Source organism: Fukomys damarensis, unplaced genomic scaffold (genome assembly GCF_012274545.1).
Source record: "Fukomys damarensis isolate Sample0158 unplaced genomic scaffold, DMR_v1.0_HiC HiC_scaffold_13, whole genome shotgun sequence".
Lineage (NCBI taxonomy): Eukaryota > Metazoa > Chordata > Mammalia > Rodentia > Bathyergidae > Fukomys > Fukomys damarensis.
In genome coordinates this window covers 26,196,580-26,215,402 of record NW_022900925.1, presented here as the reverse complement: position 1 = coordinate 26,215,402, position 18,823 = coordinate 26,196,580, and the positions used below count along the sequence as shown (strand labels likewise).

The 18,823-nt window shown below is 37.4% G+C and overlaps 1 protein-coding gene across 1 annotated transcript in view; it reads left to right on the top strand.

Moving 5' to 3' along the window:
* The window catches only part of Cltc (clathrin heavy chain), a 68,318-nt gene that overhangs the window by 43,868 nt on the left and 5,627 nt on the right, over positions 1 to 18,823 (top strand). Inside the window, exons 15-31 of the mRNA XM_019207820.2 lie at positions 4,906 to 5,031; positions 5,763 to 5,905; positions 8,196 to 8,430; positions 9,486 to 9,608; positions 10,701 to 10,846; positions 11,311 to 11,494; positions 11,770 to 11,962; positions 12,517 to 12,674; positions 12,914 to 13,078; positions 13,203 to 13,310; positions 13,661 to 13,828; positions 13,947 to 14,096; positions 14,188 to 14,319; positions 14,880 to 14,990; positions 16,408 to 16,578; positions 16,819 to 17,040; positions 18,351 to 18,371. Of these exons, the coding sequence (XP_019063365.1) occupies positions 4,906 to 5,031; positions 5,763 to 5,905; positions 8,196 to 8,430; positions 9,486 to 9,608; positions 10,701 to 10,846; positions 11,311 to 11,494; positions 11,770 to 11,962; positions 12,517 to 12,674; positions 12,914 to 13,078; positions 13,203 to 13,310; positions 13,661 to 13,828; positions 13,947 to 14,096; positions 14,188 to 14,319; positions 14,880 to 14,990; positions 16,408 to 16,578; positions 16,819 to 17,040; positions 18,351 to 18,371 (2,556 nt within the window). The remainder of the gene's footprint in view (positions 1 to 4,905; positions 5,032 to 5,762; positions 5,906 to 8,195; positions 8,431 to 9,485; positions 9,609 to 10,700; positions 10,847 to 11,310; positions 11,495 to 11,769; positions 11,963 to 12,516; positions 12,675 to 12,913; positions 13,079 to 13,202; positions 13,311 to 13,660; positions 13,829 to 13,946; positions 14,097 to 14,187; positions 14,320 to 14,879; positions 14,991 to 16,407; positions 16,579 to 16,818; positions 17,041 to 18,350; positions 18,372 to 18,823) is intronic.

Below are 18,823 nucleotides of genomic sequence, written 5' to 3'. Positions count from 1 at the left end.
TATATAAAATTTTTTTTTTTTTTTTGAAACTGGGGATCGAACTCAGGACCTTTGTCTTGCAATGCAGGCCGTGGAACCACTGAGAAAATCCTTTTTTTTTTGGTAGTATGTTTGTGACACATAATAATTACATTCATTTGGGGGAATTGGTACATACTTAATATCTTGATCAGTTTTTATCATCCCTCCCTTCCTCTCTCTCCCCTCCTCCTCTCCTTCTCCCTCTCTCTTTCTCCCTCCCTCTCTCCTTCCCTCTCTCCGTCTCTTTCTGTCTCTTTCTGTCTCCCCCTTTTTGGTGGTACTGGGGATTAAATCCAGGGCTTTGCCCTGAGCCACCTTCCAAGCCTTATCTGCCTGTCTACCTGCCTATCTGTCTATCTGTCCAAGCAGGATCTTGCTAAATTGCCCTGGTTGGGCTTGGATTTGTGACCCTCCTGACTCAGCCTTCCAGAATGCTGGAATTACAGGTGTACACCACCAGACATGGCTTTGATATCATTTTGAGAAGCCTCTGTGGTATGGGCCAAGAAATCTGTTGCCTAAAAGATATTTTTATTACTATCATCAAGTCTGCCTGATTCTAGAAAATAAAATATTAATAATGTATAATTCATAAAAGAAATACTAAACCAGGAAAGCTCAGCTTCGTTAGACATGAATTCAGTTATAGAGAAGTAAGAACTCCCTGTATTAGATTGAAGAGTAATAGATTATGAACTCCTCAGAAGATCTGTCTGCCAGTTATTTTGTAGCGAAAATAAAATTTTAAACCTTAGCAGCTCTCTATAAAAGGCTGGGAAGATCCTCAGGCTCCCACCCACCTTCTGCCAAATACGTATACCTCTATGAAATTATTTCAGAGAATTTAAAGTTCTGAAGTTTTTTTTTTTGGTCTCCTGGAAGAATTTTAGGGGGAAGACAAAAACGTTTATTGTATGAAAAACAGGCTTAAGGATTTAGCTCAGTGGTTCCTCCACCTCCTTGTAAGCACAAGGGCCTGAGTTCTATCCCTGGTACAAAAATATCCCAAAAAACAAAACAGGCTTGTGCTGCTGGTCATGGTGGTGCATACCTGTAATCTGAGCACTTGGGAGGCTGAGATGGAGAAATCACTGAGTTTGAGGCCAGCCTGAACTACATAGTGAGACCTGTTTCAAAAGAAAGAAAACTGCCTTTTCCTACCTCTAAATTGTCATCATTGGCTAGTGTTCCTTTGAAGACGTTATTCCCTGGGCTCTACCCTAAATAGCTAAACCCTTAAGGGGTTTTAATGTTTTCACTAAACTCGGTAAGTACTGAAATTGCCCCATATTTTGGATTAAAAGACAAAACTTTCCAAAAGTACATAGCTTTATAATAATGTACTATCTTAGCTTTCATGAATGTTCTGAAGTGGCTAGTATGTTACTTGAACTAAATCTAGTGTCCAAAACTTTACATGAGAAAGATTTGATGTTCTATGCTTCACTAGTTGTACATATAACATCTCTTCTTAAAAAGCTTACTTCCTCTTTTGAAGTAGCATTACTGTTTTCTTTTTAAATTTAAAAATACTACCAGATTCTTACATCATTTCCTTTTTTTAAATCAAGTTCTCAGCTTTTGTGCTTCAGTTTTAATTGCTTCAGCCTTTAATATTAATATTTGAGTTACTTATATTAAAACGAACAAAGTTAACTATTATCATTTAATTTTGACATTCTTCAGCTTTCAAAACATATCCTTGGAATAGTAACAGAGCGGGTGCTGCCTTGGGCTGCTAGTCCATGGCATCTAATCAGATGAGGATTCTTCCTCCATGTTTGTAATGCAAGCCTGATGCAGTAGGGGAGTAGGCATAGATTATGAGCCTTTATAACAGGCCTGCTTCACATTCTATTTTATTACTATGGTACATTCTATTTATTATTTGTTCAGTATATGGCTAGCTGTTCAACCATAAACTGTTTATCAAGTACGTTGTATGCTTTTAGATATTTAAGTGATAATTTTATAACCATTATTAATAACTAAGGTGAGGTCAGTCTACATGTGATTTAAGTTCTTCACTCTTTGAAAGAAAAGAATTAAGGTGAACCTGGCATCTTGTATTTTAAGTAGTCTGAGATGGAAGCTCTGCAAACAGAAGAGCAGTTACTATATTCAGCTTTGACCCCCCCCCAGTGAGAATAGACATAAACCATTTCCTTCTTTATTGACCTGTGATACATAGCTAGAATGCTTCTGGTCCCTTACCGTTAAACTTAATTTTGGAGTTGCTAGCTATATTACCTTTGGTATAAACTCTGTATTGTAAGAAAAATACTTCTCTGCACTGAATCTGAAAATTTGGGTGCTAGCTGTCTCCTGGTCACCAGAAATACACAGATTGTTAGATCATAGCCTTTCATTTAAAATACCTGTTAGGGCTGGAAATGTTACTCAGTGGTAGAGTGCTGGCCTAGGATGTGTAAGGCTCTAGATTCAATCACCAACACCAAAAAAACAGGCTAAAATACTAAAAACTGTCATTTTTGTCCTTTGACTTACACTGTAAACCTGAACTTTATCTCTCCATAGAAAGTATTGTTCCTTAGAACCATAATCTGCTTGCTCCTTGCTACCTTTGATTCCCACCCCCCCAGAATTGGGAATTGAACCAAAGCCTTCATGCACGCTAGGCAACTGCTCTACCACTGAGCTACTTTATGTTTGTTTTTTTTTGAGATAGGGTCTGGCTCAGTAGCCCAGGCTGGCCTGGAACTTCCAATCTTTCTGCCTCAGCCTCCCAAGTATTTTGGCTTGCAGCATGCATCACCATGCCCAGTTTTCTACCTTTAATCTTATTTTCTGTCATTCTTTGTCTTCTTTTCAGTCACACTGGCTTGCTTGCTATTCCTGCCTCATGGCCTTTGTGTGTGTGCTGAGCTGCTTTTTTCTCAAACCTCATGATTTGCTCCGTGACTTTCACCTTCTTCAGGTCTCTGATCAAATGCCATAAAAAAAGATGTGTCATGTTACCTTAGCTAAAACAGAACCTATCCCTACCCTGTTCTCATCTCCCTTTTTTCCTGTAACTTTTTATTGTACGTAATACCTACCACCATGAAACATTGTCTCTTCCCACCCAGATTCCTTGCGGGGAATAGACTCTGCTTACTTTAGTCCCTGCTCTATCTCCATTATCCAAGAAGAACCTGATATATAGGAACTCAGTAAATATGTGTTAATTGAAGGTTTGTGTTTAAGAAAACCTCAATATATAAATTCCAGTTTTGTTTTGTTTTTGAGACAGGGTCTCACTCTGTAGTTGAGACTGACCTGGAACTCACTATGTAGTCCAGGCTGGTCTTGAACTCACAGAAATCCCCCTGCCTCTGCCTCCTGAGTGCTGGGATTACAGGCAGGCGCCACCACACCCGGCTATAATTCAAGTTTTGATCTTAAAATTGTTAACCTTTATAAGGAGACTGATTAACCATTTAGAAAATAAATATCAATAACATTATTTCCATGTATAAAACTATGTGTAGATTTAGGCCATCAGTCTTAAATTTTCTTTTGCAATACATTTAGTTGTCTTTGCCAGAAAAATCTTAAAACACTCATACACAAGAACAGAGTAACTAAGTAACCTTAGATTACTTGCAGACATATTTTTCCTCTAAGTGATAATATATGTAATGTGTTACGTGACATGTGTATTAAGTAGGATGAGGAAAGAAGACTAATGTGTTGATCTACTGATTAATAGATGTTCATTTAGAAGGAAAAAAATGACCTGAAATTTTTGTATATGTGGATGCGGATAGATGATTTACAGAAGTGATTGTAACAGCAGTTAGTAGTGTTTCCATGGTTTTTAAATAAGTACTTGCTTTAGACTTTCTTAATATGAAAAATCTGCAGTTGAACTTCTCAGATGACAGGCCTTTTTTAGTTTTTAATTTGGGACAACCTACAAATTTTTCATGGTGTTCTCTGAACACTTTTTAGACTGGTCTTTATGTAACTTACAGTGGGGTGACTATACCCTAGTCTTAAGAATCAATTTATCCTAATCTTACAAATAATAGTCTAAGTGGCTTTTGTTGGGGAAAGTCCTATCCTACTTAGTTGTACTTCCTTAGTAGACTGTCTTAGAGGAATCATTTTTTGAGGAATGTTTCACTGTGTATAAATGAATTCCTGATGGTAACTGTTGTTTTTTGTGCTGTACCTTATGTCTGTGGAATGTAACAGGACATGTATCAGGTAATTGCTCAGTACAGGTCTTACCTACCTGTTCCATAACATGTTGTGTCAGTCTATAGGACTGTAGCTTGGTTAGCTTGGTATTTGTAATGACAAAAGCAATTGGCAATTTAAAGATTTTCTTTAAATGCTCTTTTTTTCTTTTGCCTTTTTCTTATTCTAGTCACATGTGGTATATTTAATTCATGGCCATTACCATCATGCTGCTCCTTTTAGGCTTTATTGTAATAGAGTGTAGAGGCTGGCTCTATAGCTTGGAATTCGGAAGGGGTAGAAAGTAAATCAGTTGTTTGAAACATATGTGAGTCATTTATGCCATGTTTTTGTGACTGCCAAATTCATTTGAATTGTTGTTATTAATGAAAGTCCCAGTGATGATTTTATGACCTGAGTGCCATTGGTGGCTCACAAATCTTAATTTGTTAATATTTTGGTAAAAGGATGTGTGTGGGAAGGACCTGTGTGTGTGAATCTGTTTTGCTTAGTAAAAATTTACTTAAACTGGAATATTACACATTCAGCTATTGAGACATTTTTGTCTTTAACAGAAAAGCCAAGTTTGTGAGTCTCTCCCTCGGCACGGTAGATTCTTATGTTGTACATAGACTTGATAGCTCATACAAGAAAAAAAGTTTAGGCTTTTTTCTTTCTTTTCTTTTTTTTCTTTTTTAGGAAGCAAAACTAACAGATCAGTTACCACTTATCATTGTGTGTGACCGATTTGACTTCGTCCATGACTTGGTGCTGTATTTATATAGGAATAATCTTCAGAAGTATATAGAGATATATGTACAGAAGGTAAGTAGTGCTTAGATCATTTAAAGTTATAATCTCTTGTAGATTTCCTATATTTTTAATATTTTCATCCTTTGTGTTTTCAATTTTTATTTTTTATTAGTGTATGTTTGCAGTATAGTTGTGTGCCAGTAAGTATGGTCCGCTAGACAGAATAGCTTTTAGCATATTTGTTCCGAGTACACTCTTCTCTTTGGTTAAAATTTTACGTACTTGTCAAATCTGTGCAGTATAAGAATGGTTTTGCTATGGTTGGACAGATTGAATTGGATAGCCTAAGGCTCTGCTAACTTGACAGGGCTTAAGCTATCCCTGTAGCAACCCCAAACTCCAAAGGACAGATTTTGAATCATCTTAAGAAAGATTGGAAACTTTTATCTTCTGGCTATCAAAATAAAGTGGATTTGCTATAATTGTTGTCTTCTTATTATTAGATAGTCTTCCACAGTGATTCTTTGACATTAGCTTCTTTGTGCTTATCATTTGGAGCAAACTTAGGTAATTAATTCATCAGGTCAGTAGAGGAGACTAGAGTACAAGTGCTCCAGTACTTAGAGACCATAACGTTTTTTAGCTGGACTTCCTGCTACATTCCTCTGTCCGGTTGCAAACATAGACTTAGTTTATTGGTGATTTTAAAAACTAGGGTTAGAAGAAGGAAATGGGTTGGATTTTTTATTTAAATCATCTTTGTTTTGCTTATTAATGTAGCAATATTCTTTTTTAAACCATAGGTGAATCCAAGTCGACTTCCTGTGGTTATTGGAGGATTACTTGATGTTGACTGCTCTGAAGATGTCATTAAAAACTTGATTCTTGTTGTGAGAGGTCAATTCTCTACTGATGAGCTAGTTGCTGAGGTTGAAAAAAGAAACAGGTGTAGTAGCATTTTAACCTTCAAGACTGGGATAAATTAATAGCCTTTTATAGCATGGTAATGGATAGAAATAGAGCTGATCACTTACCTCATAGCTACTTAATGACCCCAAAAGGATAATTCCCTGAAGACGCCTAATTTAAAAGTGATAATTGGGTTTATAAAGCTAAAAACAAATGTTTTCTGAAAATACAGCTTTCATAGAGAGGATGTGTTAAATTGGTTTTGTCATCCTACCACACTTGATGCTGAAGATCAAACACAGGGTCTCCAGAGGCATGCCAGCCGAGCTCTGTACCACTTACCTAAGTCCCCAGATCACCTTTTGCATATGTATAATTATCAACTGTATGGTCTGACTTTGTATATGCTTTTTTTTTTTGGTACCGGGATCGAACTCGGGTCCTTGCACTTGCAAGGCAGGCGGTGAACCTCTGAGCTAAATCCCTGGCTGTATATGCTTTTAATGTGAATAATGTGGCCTGATTAAAAAGCAAATGTTGAAATTTTTACTTATTTTTTAGACAATGTATTACAGTAAAGGACACATTGCCAGTATTTCCCCTTCTTAGAACAAACTTATCCGATCATTTTTGTCACTTTCTGCAGGAGTTCTAAAGTCTGAGTTCATGTTTATAGTTGCACTGCTGTAGCTGCCTCAGTGGCCTGAATTGATTGAAAACATTCACCTTCGTGGTCATTTTGACTTTAGTGAAGAGCCAGAAATCACATAGTGATTCATCTGTTGAATAAGGAATGAGAGCACACTGTAATTTTTTTTTTTCTCTAAGGGTCTCACCATGGAGTTCAGGCTGGTCTTGAACTATGTAGCTCTGGTAGCCTCAAACTTGGGGTGTTTCTCCTGCCTCAGCCCCCGCAAGTGCTAAGATTAACAGGTGTGCACCACCACTCTTGGTTGTAATGGTTCCCACCCCCCATACCAGGGATTGAATTTGGGTCCTTGCGCTCACAGGCGGGTGCCGGAACCACTGAGCTACATCCCTGGCCCTGTAATGTTTTTATTAGGCAGAAATTGCCATAAACATTTGATCAGTGAAGGGCCAGGGATGTAGCTCAGCGGCAAAGCACCTGCCTGGCAAGTGCAAGGTCCTGAATTTGATCCCCAGTACAAAAAAAAACAACAAAGGTTAGGATTGGGGATGTAGCTTATCAGCATAGCACCCGCCTTGCAAGTGCAAGGCCCTGAGTCTGATTCCCAGTACCAAAAAAAAAAAAAATTGACATTTGATCAGTGAGGGCTGGTCATACAATATATAAAATGTTCAAATTAAAATTTTATAACTGTAAAAGATACATCACTATTAATCCCCCTCAAAATACTCTCTCGAGTTGAACACATTTATTCCATCATTCTTGGCAATGTAGCTATTACTGTAGTAAGTTTTTAAAAATTTAAGTATTCTTTATATCTTTTGATTTCCCCTTGTATGTAATAAGCCTCCTTTTAGTTAGATATTTTACTAGTATACTCAATCAATAACTTTGGTTTTTTTTGTTTTATGGTACTGAGGATGGAATCTGGGGCCTTTTCACTGAGCTACATCCCCAGCCCATTTTTTTATTTCAAGGCAGGGTTTTACTAAGTCACCATGTTGCCTAGACTGGGTCTAAATTTGTGATCCTCTTGCCTCATTGTCCTGAGTGGCCAGGATTACAGGCAGGCACCAGTGCATCGGCTCTTTGGTCTTCTTGAGTTGGAGTCTTGCAGTGTTGCATGTTGCCCTTAAATTCACGATTCTCCTGGCTCAGCCTCTAGAGTAGCTATGCTTATAGAAGTGCATTACTATGCCTAGCTCTTAACAGCTAATTCTTCACTGATAAAGAGATGAAGAGTTCCGTGTGCCACTCTAGGTTAAATTGCTATCTGTTTATAGTAGTGCCTTGATATGAAGGTGAGCCCAGGTGATCACGTGGCTTGAATCATGCCACCTGCTGTCCTGCCCCTACAAATTTATTTCTAAAGTCTAGATATTTTTGTTTAGTGCAAAAAAGGTAATAATTTATAAATCTATGTGATATCCATATGTAGGGAAATAGGTGTATTGTATAGCTTGATAGATTTGGGAGACTGACAGTCTCACATACCTTCTGTGTGATCTTGGGCAACTCAACCATCTCTGTAGTTTTAATTTTCCAGTTTGTAATAAGATTTTTGGATTTAAAAATATGCAGGAGTACATTATAGACCATAAAATGCTTATGTAGTTGTTGGCTTGTCCAGAGAGGGCTTTTTATAATGTATGTATGGGTTTTCTTTTGTTTCCCCTAGGCTGAAACTATTGCTGCCTTGGCTAGAGGCCAGAATTCATGAGGGCTGTGAGGAGCCTGCTACTCACAACGCATTAGCCAAAATCTACATTGACAGTAATAACAACCCAGAGAGATTTCTTCGTGAAAATCCTTATTATGACAGCCGTGTTGTTGGAAAGTATTGTGAGAAGAGAGATCCACATCTGGCCTGTGTTGCTTATGAACGTGGCCAGTGTGATCTGGAACTTATTAATGTGAGTACTACCAGCTGAATGTGTATAGAGAAAGGTGCATTTCATTGTATTTCTTTCTTTATTTCCGGTACCAGGGATTGAACTCAGGACCTTGCGCTTGCCAGGCAGGCAGGAGAGCCACTGAGCTAAATCCCAGCCCTCTAATTATGTTTGTTTTTTTCGTGCTGGGAATCGAACTCAGGGCCTCACGCTTGCCAGGCAGATGCTGTGTTGCTGAGCTACATCCCCAAGCCCAAGGCTGCATTCTTTTAGAACCTGTTATATATTAGGCTTTTGGAATGATAATGTGTCTATCTAACTCTTATCCTGATTGACCACCAGCACCACACCACCCCCAAACCAGGGATTCGGACTCTTGGTCTAATTTTCTTCTAGAAATTTTTTTGTTTTCTGAGCTCTGAAATATATAACCATCTATATGTATACATGTATTTATATATTTTTGTACATAAATGGATATACAGCAGTTCCTTGATTGACAAACTTGATTTTTTTCTGATTCTGGTTGTAAAACAAGTTGGATGAGAACTGAATCAAATTCAGCAGTTAAGTTTATTGTTGATCTTATGGGGAAATTTGATTCAGTTCTTGTCCAGTTTGGTTTGTGACCAGAATCGTGGACAGAATTGAGTTTGTGAACCATGGTACCACTGTATACATGGAAGAATATGCACATGAGCACAGCTAATGAAACACTGAAAAGAAAGCCCTGAGGGTAGACCAACCCTACTCAGTATTGGAGCATATTATAAAGCCTTTATAATTTAAAACAGTATAGCTGTATGATCAGAGAGCTGTAGAGTAGAATATAACTTCCAAAAATAGATCCAACATCAGGATGGTTTGTGATAGCCTTCAGAGATTATAATTCTTATTTCTTTTTGTTGGTTGAACTTTAGTAGGAAAAATTTGGGTATTATCTACTCAAGATTATATGTAAAAGTAGTAGTTTTTTTCCCTGTAAAATAATAAACAAGACTAAATTATTGTAAATAACTTTAAATCATTCTTTTGAAAGTTTTTACCTTGAAATTAATCTTTCTTATCTCATTTAGGTTTGCAATGAGAATTCCCTCTTCAAAAGTCTTTCCCGTTATTTGGTACGCCGAAAGGATCCAGAATTGTGGGGTAGTGTGCTACTGGAAAGCAATCCTTATAGAAGACCTCTAATTGACCAGGTAAAGTTGGCTATTTTTTTTGTTTTGTTTTGTTTTGTTTTTGGTACTGGGGATTGAACTCAGGACCTTGTGCCTGCCAGGCTGGTGCTGTGCTGATGAGCTAAATTCCCAACCCAAAAGGATCTCAACCTTTTGGGTTTTATTGCATCCCAATATTTTACATACTGCTTTTTTTTTTTTAAGTACCAGGTATCGAACTTGGGACCTTGCACTTGCAAGGCAGGCATGGTGCCACTGACCCAAATCCCTAGCCCTGGCAAGTTTTAACTGTGAATAAAATTATTTCCTTTATCATATACATAAATATACTCAGTGGATTATATTTAACAGTGGAGGAGGCAATGAAAAGGAAAAGAAAATTATAAAGTATATATAAACCGAAAAATTGTATAAACACATGTATGTATTATATATATTAAGAAAAATAAGATCTCCAGAAACATTTAATTAACTCAGTGCATCCAAGTTAAAAAGAAAACTGCAAAAAAACCAAAACAGTAGTGTGAGAAAGTGATTGCAAATGAAATGTTTTTATACCTGTATAAAATTGAATACATGGTTTTAAAGCATTATATATTGAGAATTACTATTTTGATTTCTAAATTCTCCAGATAGAAGTATAAATACAACAAATTGAGAATAGATTGAAAGCTATTCATTGTTTTTGTTCCTTTCCTACAGAGCATTTTTAAGGAACATTACCAAGTTAGACACAAAGCTTTCTGGAAAAAATACTCATTGTAATATTTGGGTGCTGTGCAAATAGGCCAAAACTTGAGGGATTACTGATTTTATAATTCCACACCTAGATAATTCAATTATACCTAACCATTAAAGTGATAATGATGAGTGTTAGAGAAAAGATAGATGCTATATAATAAGTAGGTTGATTTCAACAGAGTAGAATTATAGTGTGTGTTTGTGTACATATTTTGTAGAAAGACCTTTGAATGGTAAATTAAGTATTTTTGCTCCTTTGTTCTTTTGTACCTATTTGAAGTTTTGTAGTGAGAGGTCACCTTGTTCTTACTGGAGAATGTCTTTAAGGACCACCTTAAATTTCAGTATGAATTCTCTGTATATCTTCTGTAGGTTGTGCAGACAGCCTTGTCTGAGACTCAGGACCCTGAAGAAGTGTCAGTAACTGTTAAGGCTTTTATGACTGCAGACCTTCCTAATGAACTCATTGAACTGTTGGAGAAAATTGTCCTTGATAACTCTGTATTCAGTGAACACAGGTATGCTATCACACAGATCCATTGGCCATTTCTGTTTAGTCTTTGATTATGGCTTGGCAGTTTTGTGAAGGAGCAAACAAAAAAAATTACAGAAAGTTACACCAGTTCTCACTCTCTTAATGCTTTTTCCCTTTTCACTTGCATCTTGAGACAAAAGCCCCAGTCTAGCCACTGTAATTATTCTTTATTACTGATAAGCTTATTATTTTTAAAATTTATTTATTTATGTATTTATTTTTGGTACCAGGGATTGAACTCGGGGCCTTGCACTTGCGAGGCAGGCGGCGGAACCACTGAGCCAGATCCCTAGTCCTAAGCTTTGTATTAATCTTTTTTTGCCTGGTACTGGGGTTTGAACTTGGGTCCTTGCACTTGCGAAGCAGGCACCAGAACCACTGAGCTAAATCCCCAGCCTCCTAAGCTTTTTAAATCCTACAGTTCAATGCCTTTTTTTTTTCCTGAAGGAATCTACAAAACCTCCTTATTCTCACTGCAATTAAAGCTGATCGTACACGTGTCATGGAGTATATTAACCGCCTGGATAATTATGATGCCCCAGATATTGCCAATATTGCTATTAGCAATGAGCTGTTTGAAGAAGCATTTGCTATTTTCCGAAAATTTGATGTGAATACTTCAGCAGTGCAGGTGAATCTTCAGATTATGTGAATCAGGTCATTTTAATGGGTTTTTTTTTTTTTTGGTACTGGGGATTGGACTCAGGACTTTGTGCTTGTGAGGCAGGTGTGGTGCCACTGAGCTAAATCCCTGGCTCTTTATGGTTTCTGTTAATTGAAAATATGCATTGTCCTATGGGGTGGGCATGGATCACTGGCAATAGAAGAGCAGTAAGATGTCAACAGTTTAATTGCTTTGGGTAGGATCCATGTTACTGTAACTGTATTTCCAAAATGGATGCCTAGGTCTTGATTGAACATATTGGAAACTTGGATCGGGCATATGAGTTTGCTGAACGCTGCAATGAACCTGCAGTGTGGAGTCAACTAGCCAAGGCCCAGTTGCAGAAAGGCATGGTGAAAGAAGCCATCGATTCTTACATCAAAGCAGATGATCCTTCATCCTACATGGAGGTTGTTCAGGCTGCCAATACCAGCGGTAGGACTTTTTACTTTATTGTATTTGAGACCTCAATAAATGAGTAAGCAAAACACAAGGTAACAATTTTGAATTGTACCATCGTTCATTATTGCTTGGGTACTTATGGAAACTTTCGCCTTACATCTTAGTTCAGGCAAAGACAGGCTGCAGTCTTGTGAAGTTATAATGTCTGTGAGGAAGATTAACTTTGTGTTTTGAATTCTTATAAACATCCTGATAGAGCTCTAATTTTTGAATTTGAAGGGAAAAAGCAGATTTGGCCATTCAGTCAGTGGTGATAACGTAAGTGTAAAGTTTGTAGTCTTAGATACACTATCTGTTTATGTTTGTCCTTCTTTGAGGTGTTTCCTTGAAAGTGAAATAGTAGTAGTTCTCATTGTTTTGTTTTTTTTTTCCCAGTACTAGGTATTGAATGCAGGACCTTGTGCTTGCAAGGCAGGCGGTGGCACCACTGAGCTAAATCCCTGGCCCTTAGTAATTCTCATTTATTTGGTTGAAAAGAAAAAGTAGGATGTTAATGTGTGGACTTAATTTTTCCCCCCTCTACTTAGGAAACTGGGAAGAACTGGTGAAGTACTTGCAGATGGCCCGAAAGAAGGCTCGAGAGTCTTATGTGGAGACAGAATTGATATTTGCACTGGCTAAAACAAACCGCCTTGCAGAGTTAGAAGAGTTCATCAATGGTCCGAATAATGCTCATATCCAACAAGTGGGTTTCCTATTTGGAATTTTAAAAATAAGCAATTGAGCAACTTTATTAGCTTAGTAGAATCAATGCATCATAACTATAGAATTCCATGGAAAAATTTTATAGGAAAATAAATTTGGAAAGATGATTGAGCTGAAACAAACCATTTCTCTGTTAATGTAGCTCAGGTATGTGGTCACTCTGACAGAAATCCAAGGATATATCTTACTGAAAATGGATTATCTCTCTTCCCCTGCTAGGTTGGTGACCGTTGTTATGATGAAAAAATGTATGATGCTGCTAAGTTGTTGTACAACAATGTTTCTAATTTTGGGCGCTTGGCATCTACACTGGTTCATCTGGGTGAATATCAGGCAGCTGTTGATGGAGCTAGGAAAGCTAATAGTACTCGAACATGGAAAGAGGTAATCTAAACACTGGATTGGATGAAGAATTAAATTTTGTTTGAAAATGCTCTTTATATTGATTAATTGAGATAACTAGCCATTTTTTACATTTGAGTTCACAAAATGGAAATGTTTATTCCAGGTCTGCTTTGCCTGTGTGGATGGGAAAGAGTTCCGTCTTGCTCAGATGTGTGGACTTCATATTGTAGTACATGCAGATGAATTAGAGGAACTTATCAACTACTATCAGGTAATAAGCATGAACAACCCTTTTATATGAAATGAGTCACTTTGGCACAATTCTCATCTTTTTTTGTTTTGTTTTGTGTTTTGAGACAGGGTCTCACTATGTAGTTGAAACTGACCTGGAACTCACTATGTAGTCTAGGCTGGTCTCGAACTCACAGTGATCCTCCTGCCTAAGCCTCCTGAGTGCTGGGATTACAGGCATGCACCACCACGCCTGGCTTTTTTCTTTTTGTTCTTTTTGGTACTGGGGATCAAACTCAGGACCTCACCCTTTTGAGGCAGGTGGTGGAACCACTGAGCTTAAATCCCCAGCCCCACAATTCTCATCTTTAATTGCACATTTCTCTTTAGGATCGTGGATATTTTGAGGAATTGATAACCATGTTGGAAGCAGCATTGGGACTTGAGCGAGCTCACATGGGGATGTTTACCGAACTAGCTATCCTGTATTCTAAATTTAAGCCACAGAAAATGAGGGAGCACCTCGAGCTGTTCTGGTCCAGAGTGAATATTCCTAAGGTAACCAGCCTTTACCGTTTTGAGGCAATTCCATAGCTAAAACTAATACTTTAAAAATTTTAGACTGTTACCTTGATTTACAGATCTGTATCTAAGCAGTTAAATCTTTCTTATGCAGGTGCTAAGAGCTGCAGAACAAGCTCATCTTTGGGCAGAACTAGTGTTTTTATATGATAAGTATGAAGAATATGATAATGCTATCATTACCATGATGAATCATCCAACTGATGCTTGGAAAGAAGGGCAGTTTAAAGATATCATTACCAAGGTGTGTAACTTCTTCAGAAGATAAAAACTGCAAGAGACAAACACTCATTAAGAGAGAACTCTGACTTACATGTCAACTTTTCCCATTCTAGGTTGCCAATGTGGAACTATACTACAGAGCAATACAGTTCTACTTAGAATTCAAGCCTCTGTTGTTAAACGATCTGCTGATGGTGCTGTCTCCACGACTGGATCACACTCGTGCAGTGAATTATTTCAGCAAGGTAATAATTTTAAACCAAACTTTCATAGTGTGAAATTAAGGTCTATCTGGAGACTGTTTCTCCTAGAATTTAAACTGTGTGGGGCTGGGGATTTAGCTCAGTGGTTCCGCCGGCTGCCTCTTGAGTGCAAGGTCCTGAGTTTGATCCCCAGTACCAAAAAAAAAAAAAAAATTGACACTTAAGGGCCAGGTATTTAGCTCAGTGGTTCTGCCACCTGCCTTGCAAGTGTAAGGGCCTGAGTTCAATCCCTGGTACCAAATAAATAAATAAACTGTGTGAGGTTTATAACAAATTGTTTATTTTAAAGGTTAAACAGCTGCCACTGGTGAAACCATATTTGCGTTCAGTTCAGAACCACAACAACAAATCTGTGAATGAATCACTGAACACGAGGTTTAACCCCCAACAAAAAAAAAAAAAAAAATTGACACTTAAGGGCCAGGTATTTAGCTCAGTGGTTCTGCCACCTGCCTTGCAAGTGTAAGGGCCTGAGTTCAATCCCTGGTACCAAATAAATAAATAAACTGTGTGAGGTTTATAACAAATTGTTTATTTTAAAGGTTAAACAGCTGCCACTGGTGAAACCATATTTGCGTTCAGTTCAGAACCACAACAACAAATCTGTGAATGAATCACTGAACAACCTTTTTATTACAGAAGAAGATTATCAGGTAAAACCTTTCACTCTTGAACATACTTTTTTTCTTTTTTTTTTGGAGACAGGGTCTCACCATGTAGTTGAGACTGACCTGGTACTCACTATGTAGCTCAGGTTGGTCTTGAACTCACAGCGATCCTCCTGCGTCAGCCTTCCTAGTGCTGGGATTACAGGCACGCGCCACCACTCCTGGCTTGAACATACTCTTAAAACTCAGTTTATGATAGGTTGTAAAGTTGGTATGTTTTGCACAAAAATATCCATTATCCATTAATCTTTAGGTTTGTAAATAGAGGTACAACTGTGCCTATGGTCTAAGGTTCTCAAGATTGATAAATCTTAGCTCTGCTGAATAAGTGCCAACTTTTCAGAATTTTGCTTGAGTCTTATGTAAGACATTTCTTTAGGAAAAAATTATATGGTTATTTCACCTCCAACATCTAGATTAGAGTTAAAATATCCTTGATGTCTTGTTAGTATTTATCTTTTAATTTTTTCTTGTTAAGGATTTTTTATAGAAATAATTAGGGGTAAGATTAAATTAGACTTGCCTTTTAAATTTGCCTTATTGTCAGCATGTCTCCTTTAGGTACAAAGACCTGATGTGTGGCTGAGTATCATTTTATCATTTATCATTTTATCAGTTGTTTCTCTAGAACATAAGTTTTTACTGTTCAAATTTAAGGTCAGCCTGGGCAACTCAGCTCGACCCTGTCTCAAAATTCAAAAGGCTGGGGATGTACCTGAGTGGTAGAGTGCTTGCCTAGTGTGCACAACAGCCCAGGCTCACATGATAGTTTTATAAGTGTTGAAGTTAGTCTTGATATTGGAAACCTTGGAGAAAATCACACTTTTAGAAAAATTATATACTACTTTTCTATTGAGGACATTATAACTATACAGAGAGGTATTCTCTCTTTTTGTTCTGGTGCTAGGCATCAAACCCCAGGACTCATGCATGCTGCTCAAGTTCTGTACCACTGAGCTATATTCCAAACCCTATTATAAAATTGTACTGGAAGTCAGGCATGATGGCACACACCTGTAGTCCCAGCTACCCAGAAGGTGAGGCAAGATGTTCACAAATTGGAGGCCAGCCTGGCAACTTAGACCCGGGCTCAAAAAAAAAATTTTTTTTAAAGGGTTGGAAATGTAGCTCAGTGTGAGGCCCCCATTTCAATCCCCAGTACCACAGGGAGAAAAAAATTAGGTTGCAGAAACTTAATAACTGATCACAGATTAGTATAGCTTTGTAGTTTGATGCTTGAAGGTGGGCTGTCATTGTCTGGTTTTGTTGTTGCTTTGGGTTTTGTTTGCTTTATTTTGTTAGTACCTGTTACCATATGATGGACTCTGTGATAATGTAGAAACCATGAAAAAATTAAACAAAATACCAACTTGACATTTCGATGCCTTTTGTTGTTTTTAAGGCTCTGCGAACATCAATAGATGCTTATGACAACTTTGACAATATTTCACTTGCTCAGCGTTTGGAAAAACATGAACTCATTGAGTTCAGAAGAATTGCTGCTTATCTCTTCAAAGGCAACAATCGATGGAAACAGAGTGTAGAGCTGTGCAAGAAAGACAGCCTTTACAAGGTTGATAAAGATGGTGGGGTTGGGCTGTTAAACCGACCTCAAAATGTTATATTACTAGTTTTATAAGCATAACTGATTTTATGCCCTGGTTTGAGGTCACGCTGATTAAGTTGGATTTTTTTGACTCGGGGCCATCTTAATACAGTGTGTGTGGGGGTGGGTGGGTGTGTGTAGTGGGTGACTCTTTTTTTCTAGCATGTTGGGATTTAATGTTTGACCTTCACTGTTTCCTTTGAATAGGATGCGATGCAGTATGCCTCTGAATCAAAAGACACTGAGTTGGCTGAAGAACTCCTGCAGTGGTTTTTGCAGGAAGAAAAAAGAGAGTGCTTTGGCGCTTGTCTTTTCACTTGTTACGATCTCTTAAGGCCAGATGTTGTCCTGGAAACTGCATGGAGGCACAACATCATGGATTTTGCAATGCCCTATTTCATCCAGGTCATGAAGGAATATTTGACCAAGGTAAAGTACTCAGAGCTAATTATCTTGAGCATATATAAAACTCTCCCCGCAGGTTTTTTTTTTTTTTTTTCAAATGTTTTTTCTCTAGTAGAAGCAAGCATTTGGTTGATCATATTCTTTTATGGAATTTTTTTAATAACTGCCAAATGACATTGCTTGTAAAGGGAACTCAAAACTTACCCTCAGTGTATTTCGTAGGGCAAACAATATTTTGTATTTTAATATTTGATAAAATTTTTTAAAAAGCGTCTTAAAGTTGATTCCTATAACTCATATGTACTGTAGATTTCCCTATTGTCGTGGTTCCTGACTTTATGTCTTTTTCCCATAGGGAAGCTACAAGTATATTTTTAACACCCTGTTAATCTTCATAGTGTTTTGTTACTTTAACCCCTAATTTAAGATTTCATAGGAAACTGGGCTGTGGGGGTACATGCTTGTAATCTAGCCACTTGGGAGGCAGTAGTAAAAGGGTGGCAAATTCAAGGCCAGCCTGGGTAACTTAGCAAGGCCCTGTCTCAAAATTAAACATGCTTGGGGTGTAGCTCACTGGTAGAGTGCAAGGCTCTGGGTTCAATTCCCAGTACCACAAAAAAGTGATAAATAAATTATAGGAGGTCAACAACCATGTTTCCTAAAAATCACTTAAAGAAGTTAGTAGTATACTCACCTTTAAAAATTCACTTTGGTCTTCTTTTTTGATGTTTAAAAGTGTTTTACTCATCCTATCCTCAACAATAGTTTTCTTGTAGGAAATTTTTTAATGATTTTAAAGGGTCACTTTTGGCAAAGCAAAATATGTATAACATAGAGTTTCACATCTAATCTCAGCGTGCCTGAGTAAAGAGGGTAAAAACACTACTAACAACCTCCAGTATGGAGGATTTTTCCTTAAGGTATCGCCTCATAGATACCATTATGTTCGTTTTCAGTTTTTAAGCAATTAACATTTTATATGTAAAGTTCAGTGTGAAATAGCTGCCTTATTGATAGGCACAGATGAGAATACTTAGACATATTGCCAGCTTTTGATACACCTGGCTCTAAGCTGCTGTTAACCTTAAGTGCTATAAATTTTAATAGCAATTAAGCTGCTTTCTTTCACTGACTAGCATAAATTCTTCTGCAGTAAGCTCTGAAGTTAAGAAATACTCTAAATTTTGCTTTCAGTGTACCCTTCATTTTCACTTCTCTCATACCTTTTTTAGTGGTTATTTTCTTCCCTAAACCTTTGTTGCTGATTCTACCTTTTTATGCTCATATGGAATTTGATTTTTTTTCTAAGCTGCACCTTCTGAATTCCTTTGCAGGTTGATGCAATAAAGGAAAAGGTGAAAGTTGATTCTTTTCCATCTTTAAGTCTGGAGGACTAAGTCTAAGGAATTTGCATGATTTTTTTCCTTCCTTTTCTACACTGCTGCTGCTGCTTTTTCCCCTCCAATAAATTTTCACTAAAGCCTCTGCAAGTCCCTTGAAACATAACTATAATAGAACTATAGGACATTAGTAGATGTTTGCTACTAATCGGCTAATAGGCTTTAGGAAGGGCAGGAGGCTAATCAGTAGTTGGTTCACAGTCTCTCTTAAATATATTATTAAAAATTAAGCCTGGTGAGTTTCCATATTAATACCAAACTATTCTTTTCCCTGTCAGGGTATCTGGCCCATAGTAGGACTTTCTTAATAATAATTTAAATAAATTAAAACAGCCTCTGGTTTTGTTTTGTGAGATTGCCTGACAGTTGTTGAATTTATACATGTATATACATGCCCTAAAAGGCTT